The sequence below is a fragment of the Siphateles boraxobius genome, unplaced genomic scaffold (assembly GCF_051911475.1).
Source record: "Siphateles boraxobius isolate OS27281-9 unplaced genomic scaffold, OSU_SipBor_1 65, whole genome shotgun sequence".
Classification (NCBI taxonomy): domain Eukaryota; kingdom Metazoa; phylum Chordata; class Actinopteri; order Cypriniformes; family Leuciscidae; genus Siphateles; species Siphateles boraxobius.
In genome coordinates this window covers 10,104,845-10,113,013 of record NW_027509192.1, presented here as the reverse complement: position 1 = coordinate 10,113,013, position 8,169 = coordinate 10,104,845, and the positions used below count along the sequence as shown (strand labels likewise).

The following is an 8,169-nucleotide window of genomic DNA, read 5'->3' as shown; positions in this document are numbered from 1 at the left end:
GGAGTATCTGTGATTTTCCTGGGAGGAATACAGTGTGGCTTTTGTAAGAAGTGTTTCTGGATGAATACAATAGCTTTCAGGCCTCCAGTGCTACAGATGAAATGCAATGAGAGATGGAGGGAGAAAGCTCACACTCCTGAGAGAGATTATGGCTGAATCTTGGAGTAAAAGCAGCAGTCAAAACATTTCAAAGTCTGTGGAGTTTCCTTTACCTGCTGCAGAGAGACTCGGCACATTGACAAGCCTTTAAAAGATAACCTGGGCTGCGTTTCCCGACAGCTAAGGGGATCGGAGTGATTGTTGGTGTCATTGGGTTCTACAAAAATACATAGCTGTGCTTGTTTCATGTCTTTCATTTCACATAATATTTCATGTTCATTTATTATAATGTACAGTCAATCTGTCATGATCACAAAATTAATTCCTCCTGGGCGACAGGACATCATACCACTATGTATTCAAATTATGAACATTATACTGTAAAGAAATTCATCGTTTTAAAAGTAAAATAATGTAAATATTGTATAAAATAAAAATGCATTTGTTTTCAGGACATATAATTTATAGTATTTCAATATTAGTTTAAAATAATTTAATCTATTTTAAATAGAAAAGAATATATAATTTACAGTGAAAATCTAGATTACATTCAACAAGACAATACTTGATCACTAACACTAATTTGTAAGTACAAATTACAAGAAATTTTAAAATGTACTATGAAAAACAGTATAAGAATTCCTTTCAGTACTATAGAAAGGCCACAAATGATGACCAATAATTCATGGTGTGACCTTCACCTTCACCATCCACTAAATATGCAGTGATACAATAGTTTGAAATTATTTTTGGACGCTGCCATTGTGGCACAAAATGAATGTAGAATGAATTCATATAATACACATGCTGAATACTGTAAATAAATTAGAAGCCACACACCATTTCTTTGACAGTCTAGTTCATACTCGGATGTTTGAAAATTAAGTTGGACAGAATTATGATGGCATTGTTCTGAAGTGGTAATATTGAAAGAGCAAACACATTCATAAAATATGCTGATGTGTCTGGTGAGCTGTTTAATCAAGCACAAGGGATTTATTGGCGATGCCATGATCACTTCCTTTGACATAAATATGCGGGTTCTCTCCGTTGCTGTTTTGAACTGGAAACCATCACAGGCGGCTGGGATTTGGGGGAGTTTGGATTCTTAAGCATCAATAATTTTCATAGAGAATATTTCTTTTCCAGATATGATTCCAATAAAGTTTGTTTTCTCCACTACAAAGCCAGTGGATGTGGTTGAAATGCCTTGAGGTTTCTTTCTTGAGACTCATCCATCTCAATAAAGTTTTTCTCTGGGTCATTCCAGCACATATGCACTGAACAGCTTCTGAGACCAGACTGAAATATGACATTGTGCAGAAGAAGTGAAGGATTACGCGGAAGAGAAATATATCGCCCTCACTCAGAGTTTAACATGCACACAAAAAAAGCAGAAAGTATCAGAATTCATCATTTTTCTAGAAGATGAAAGGCTTTTATTAAGGCATGGTGGATTTGGCTTGGGGATCAACTTTTTAGATCGGATTGTTGCCACAATGAAGTGAGACCGGAGTATAAAAGAATACATTTTTTTATTGTCTATTTTCTCACAGTTTAATGTGCTGAGACCACAGGATTCAAAGACAAATAAGAGCATCTATGATAATGAAAAGGAAAGATCTTTTAAAACATGCCAGGTTCTGAGAAATTATCTCTTTACATTCAAGTTTGTTTAATAAGGTTTTTACCATTTTTTAAATACGTTACCAATTACCAATATTTAAATACGTTTTTCTTGGTGAAGTATTTTTTTTTGTAGAAATATAATGTTAATTCACAAATATCATTGTGTTTTTGGAGAATTACACCACACAAATATATTTTTTTAAATATAGAAATATTGCAGTGTAAATGCATTTAATGCCACATCTGAGCCGAAATAAATAAATACACATCTGAGCTGAAATAAATAAATGGTCTGTAAGTATATCTAAATACCAATTCAAATGCGGCTTTTTACAAAAATCTTTTTTTTTTAATGGCCGTTGTAGCCTTTTTTTTTTTTTTTGTAATAAAATAAGTTTTTGTGTAATAAATTCTGTTGAATCAAATAATGTCTATTTGATGCTTTTATTTGGGGGGAAATTTCTAAGCCGAATTTAATATGTGATTAATTTGCACATCATGTAGGCTAATTAATTATATATATATATATATATATATATATATATATATATATATATATATATATTAGGGCATATATGAAATTACCCAAAAAAGATAATTTAAACTGAAGTCATTATTGTGTTAAAGGAAAAAAACATCAAATAGAGAGTAGCTTTAGAAAGAAATATAGATAATAAAATATTTTTAAAATACTTTCCAAGACTTCTATTATTTTAATGACGCTTTTATTCATTATGATATCAGGACAGTTGTGATTTTTGACTTTTTGCCATCAAAAAAAAAATCCAAATGAATTCTAAGAAAAACTAAATACATGCTTATCATAGAAGAATTGTCAGTCTTTCATTATAAAATCTATTTTTCATGCATTTTTAATCAATTAAAATAAATCATAAGAGTCCCTGCTTTAACCAGAGTCTTATTCTCCTTTATCTGAATATTTATCACAAAGACTTTTGTATAAAAAGAAAAAAAATCTCGCTGTAAACACTGTAATCTTCTAGACCCTAAATATTGCAATTGCAGAAACGGAAAACATGGTAAGTGTAAGACTAACAGTGTATGTCATCATTAGAGCATCTCCTGCAGCCTTGCCACGGACACTGTCCATTAACCTCACGTCCTTCCAAAATTAGACAAACTATACAAAACTGTTCATCTGCATTCCAATCTATGCTAAAATAGGATCAAACGTGCTGACAGTCATGTGTAACATTAGTACATGCTGTCATCTGTTCTCTGGAATGAGTATTACCCCTCACAAAGAGCAGTAAAGCATCTGTCATCTCCAGATCAGTCCTTAAATGGAGGTCTGGACAGTGGGAGTTATAGAGGGATGGAGAAACTGCAGCTCTCAGTCTACAAGTGGGCCAAGTCATCGTGAACTATAAACACTCTGAACAAACCTGGCCTGCCAAACCCACAGCGCACATTACCCATGCTAATACAAACTTTTGATGTATTTCAAGAATTAATATGAAATGAATAAAGGTTTGCAGGCCTTAAATGACCATTTTAAATGTCCATACTTTTCATATTACACAAGAACGGTGATGTTTGCTGCTGGAAAGGACTTTAAGGGGTTCCTGAAATAAAGACGGATTTCCACAGAAGGTTTGTGTAAAAACAGACGCGCATAAATAAATCTAATCTGGTTTATACAAACCCAGTGTAAAGACAGAATAATTGACATTTATTGTGTACAAAAGACCCATAATGCAATTATGGCATTTGCTATTTCTCTTTTCTTTATAATGACAAACATTTCTCCCTTAGTGAGCTGCATTGTATCTACATAAAAGTAACATGAAATCATAAGTATAATCTTAGACAGATAAGTAGGTCAGTTTTACAAAATGCACAGGTCACCATTCGCAAATAGAAAAATATTGAAACAAATATTTATTATAAAAAAAATAACATTTTCCATAAAGAGAATTAAGCCTGTTTATGACAATTTTAAGATTTTTTTTTCCTTTGTAAAATTATTTTCTTGTTACATTGAGCACATTAAGTTTCACATTTTTTAGTTCCATTATTGTTAAAGGTGATTTTTATTGGAAAACTACAAAAAGGTTACATAACTAATATAAACAAATAAACCTTATTGTAAAGTGTTAACAAACTATAACAAATGTATTTTTAATGAAATCATCATAAATTAAGCCGTACAAAACACACATTTAAATAATAACATATATCATTACTTTTTCATTACAACAAGGATAATCAGAAAAAAAAATGCTTTATTTTCTTAAATATAATTTCTAATTTCTTTATCTTAGGTTTTGCGGTAAAACTCTGGTAAAACCATTCTGTGTACGAAAGAAACCATCACACTCTTAAAAACATATACCCAATGAGTGTCTGTCTAAAATCAGATATTATCTGGATTTACTCTACCGCCCGTCAACTGTAACAAAGCACCGTAAACGTAGGAAGACATTTACAAGCATGTCAACCTTTATAAGGAATAGAGAGGCGAGCAGAGGCTCTGTTGTTTGGACCACGCAGACACAGGCCTCTCCAACTTGGCCAGAGAATTACAGACAGCACTCCTGTGGCTGAAAATAGTATTCAATTCATCATCGGGATGACAGTGATCTGAATTTTATTGAGTCATCTAAAAGTGATGATTGATAGTGAAATTGATTGACAGCAAATTCAATGTTTAAAAAAAAGAACGAGGTGAAGACAGTGTGTAAATGAACCCGTGTCACTTACTTCTCTGCCTCCCGTTGCATTTCTTCTCGCTTCTGTCTCCGTAACTCTCTGCGACGCTCGAAATCAAAGTCCTCGTCCATGATGATTCACACAGAGCTCTTTAGGTGCAGGCTGAAAAAGAGGAAGACAGTCAGACGCTGTGGGATTTATAAAGATCTGAACTGTCCCGATCACTCTAATTCAAAGTCAAGACGCTCCCTGTCAGCTGTTTGGCTTATAACTCACCAGGACCAACCACAACATTCCAGTTTCTTGATCCAATTTCCCTGGGACAACTACCAGGAAAGGCAAACTTTGCCACAAATTCAAATTTGCTACTATTCTAATTTTAAAATGTTAGTATCTTCTACTTTCTATTTTCTCACCTTACTCCATACAATATCATATACATATCATTTATATATATATATATATATATATACACACACACACATTTTGGTAGCACTTTATTTTACACTAATCTATACTTACCTAATAAAGTACTTGTAATATAAGGGTAACTACATGGTTAAGGTTAGGTTATTACCCATTGCAATTACTATAATAAGTGCATGGTACATGCAGAACAGGACTGTACAATAAAGTGCTACCACATTTTTTCATATATAATTTTCTGAATTTCATTAAAATAAATCATGCGTTTGTGTTTTCGGATTGTGTGTCCAACACATTGCTAAACAGCTGCTCAACAGAGCTAAGGAAGTGTCAAATTTTAGTTAAATAGTGCACATTTGCTTACATTCCCTGAAATAATGAAAACTGATAAAGACAAAGCCAAAAATCATATCTATCAAAAAAAGAGTTTCCTGAACAGAAATCCGCCAAGACCCAAGTGCCAAATCCAATATAAACAACAAAAAAACATTCATTTTTGGTATACGATATAATAACTTGGTAATTCAGTGTTTTACTGGCAGCTTCAAACAGAATTTGTGGAAATGTGGGGTGCTTATCTATAGGCTGCCACGTGAAATATTAAATTAACACAATTTTTAAATTGAATTTAAAAAATTGCTTGTTTCTTTTCTGTCTATTTGCTAATTTCTTATCTTTGTCGTTTGACAAATGCTTTTCTTCATAGAGTTGAAAAGTTCCATTGGACAATTCACTTGTAGGGCGAACTGTACCATTCAAAGTATAGACTTTCATTGGACAGCAAGATGAATCCATTTATTTATTTTTATTTAAAAATGATTTATTAATTTTGTTGTTATCCATTTATTTAATTGCATCTTAAAACATGACCATAACTTATTCCTTCATTTTATTTTTAAGTATCACTTCTACACCTAGTCTTCCATAGTGTTGAAGCCTTAGAATTGGTTGGTCAGACAGCACTCCGACATCCTTGATGGGGAACATGCATGAATAATTCTGTTAAGGATTTCATAGTCGTCTCTCTACAAGACACCGGTCTCCATTTTATATTATAATATCTTTGCATCGATGTGGGAACTTAGGTTGGTGGTGTGACAAAGCCTGTTCTGTGTTCTTCTCTCCATATCACATGTGCGGAGTGCTAGGCTAGACAGCAGGCTAGAGGTGTGTGGACTTGTTGGGTCGGCTGCTTCCACCAGAGCTGCAGGCGTGTTTGGGTTGGCTTTCCTCCAGAGGCAGAGGAACAAGGCTCTTCACCCGTCCAAAGAGTCTCCATATGTGCATAAACTGAAAAAGTCCTATAATAGTGACCTCATGTGAAGGCTTTCTGGGTGATAGACGCAGACGGCTTTCCTGAACCCTCTTAACCTCTGCCTACAACCCGTCACATCTGTCAGCAGAAGGCTGATGTGCTTTGACCACGCGTTGATGTATTGCGCTTACGCATAAGACAATATGTGTGCAATTTCCTACATTTGCATTGGGCTTTTTGAATAACATGGTGTGAGAAAGTTTTGGTGACCCAAGTGGCAAATTAGCGAATTGATCGAATTTCAATGGAACACTTTTCACTGCATTCATCAAATGCAACCAAAATGCAGTTTTCAACACTTTTGCCAGTTTTGCAAATGAAATTTGTGCAAATCTGTAGTAAAGGAACCAATGGACAAGAAGTGGTCCATATAAACCTTGGTAGAAAAGGTCATTTAATTGTTAAAAATTAAGTTTGCAGAAATGTAAGTCTCTGTAATCTTTCTTTAAGAAAATATTTAATTAAGTAGGGTCAATTTAAGAATTTAAATGACCAGCATAACAATGGCATAACAAAGGTTATATCAATGAACTAATATACTGTATATATGTAAATATATATATATATATATATATATATATATATATATATATATATGATTCTGTAATGACAAAAATCTGAAAAAAATTACTTTAAAAATATATATGAATAATTTAAATGTGTTAGAATTAAATTAATATTATATAATATCATACTCTAAAACGACTTAATTTGCACTGTTTATTTATCAGTTTTAATGAAAAAAAAATGTTCAATCTCTGAAACCTTTGAAACCCACAGCATCAGAATAATACTTTTTGTAATATATTTAAAAAAATCTATTTCTGTATGTTAGAACAAAACTTTAGGAACAAATAGAGTCATTGATGATTTTAGGAATTTTACCAATGCAAAATAGCTGATATATAGGTTAATTAAAGCAGAAGGAATTTTCTTAGACCTAATTCTCACTCTCTGTTCATCTTAAAGGGGGTTCCAATAAAACTTGGCTGATTGTGCAGTAGAAAGGTGACAAAATTTGAAATGGGTGCTACCTGACTGGAGAAAACAGAGGAAAGAGGCCGTTGAATTCTCTTTTGCAGAATAGGTTGGAAAACACTCCCACCAGTCTGCTATAGAGACGCTTACCAGTTAAATCCTGCCTTGCTTTAGTAGGAAGTGCTTCTTAGCAAACTTTTAGTATAATAGTGACAACTTTGTTCCCGGAGTAAATTAGAGTGAAATACTTTCGGTTTCCAGTGAAGCTCCAGCACGTTGTAGGTTGAGGCTGAAGCTGCTACGGAAATTCTGAAAAAACCTCTGTGTTCGTTCTGAACATTTCCAACGGGATGACAGACACAGTGTTGTGTTTTATGCCAAACGGAGGGGAAAGACTGAAAGAAACTGCCGTTCTGTGATAGTGTTCCATTTTTACCATAATGCTTATAAAAGAGTACGCGATACAATTTTCAGTGATAAACCTACCCTTACAGTAACTGTTGTTAATAACCGTCAACCCCATCTGTCTATGGGTGGGGATACAAAAATTTGGAAGTACAATCTATAGTTTTCCCGCAGCCCTGGAGCTGTCAAAAGTACGTCATCCAGCGTACTTTTGCTGACAAATAAATGTGAATTTCTCAGTCCAGGTAACAACTAAATGTTGTTAATGTACATGTACTACCGATATTGTAAAAATATAAAGCAGGTTGAAAATGGCGAAGCTACACTTTAACTCTTGCTCATACTTACAGAAATTACAGAACGCTTCTGGGTATAGTGGACATGTTACACATTTCCCAGACTCCCTTTCACTGTCTAGTCTCCCTTCCACAAAGTATCGTAGGGTCCACAAATCACTTCCACATGACAGAGACGGAGAACATATTCTAATTTACACATCTGTGACTGATTCCAGGTCCTGGGCAATTTGCCCTCTTCATGGTTTTCATTCTTTACCCAGAGTGTGTTTGAATACACTGTAGACTCTACTATGACCAGCATAATGCTTTTGCTCTAAAGCGCAAACAGATAAAAAAAAAAAAACT

The 8,169-nt window shown here is 33.8% G+C and overlaps 1 protein-coding gene across 2 annotated transcripts in view; it reads right to left on the bottom strand.

Annotated features, from left to right (window-relative positions):
* cald1b (caldesmon 1b) overlaps nucleotides 1-8,169 on the bottom strand; it is a 28,389-nt gene that overhangs the window by 12,917 nt on the left and 7,303 nt on the right. For both annotated transcript variants that reach the window (XM_077210857.1, XM_077210856.1), the window contains exon 2: nucleotides 4,453-4,563. In XM_077210857.1, coding sequence (XP_077066972.1) covers nucleotides 4,453-4,532 — 80 coding nt within the window. In that variant the 5' untranslated portion in view covers nucleotides 4,533-4,563. The remainder of the gene's footprint in view (nucleotides 1-4,452; nucleotides 4,564-8,169) is intronic.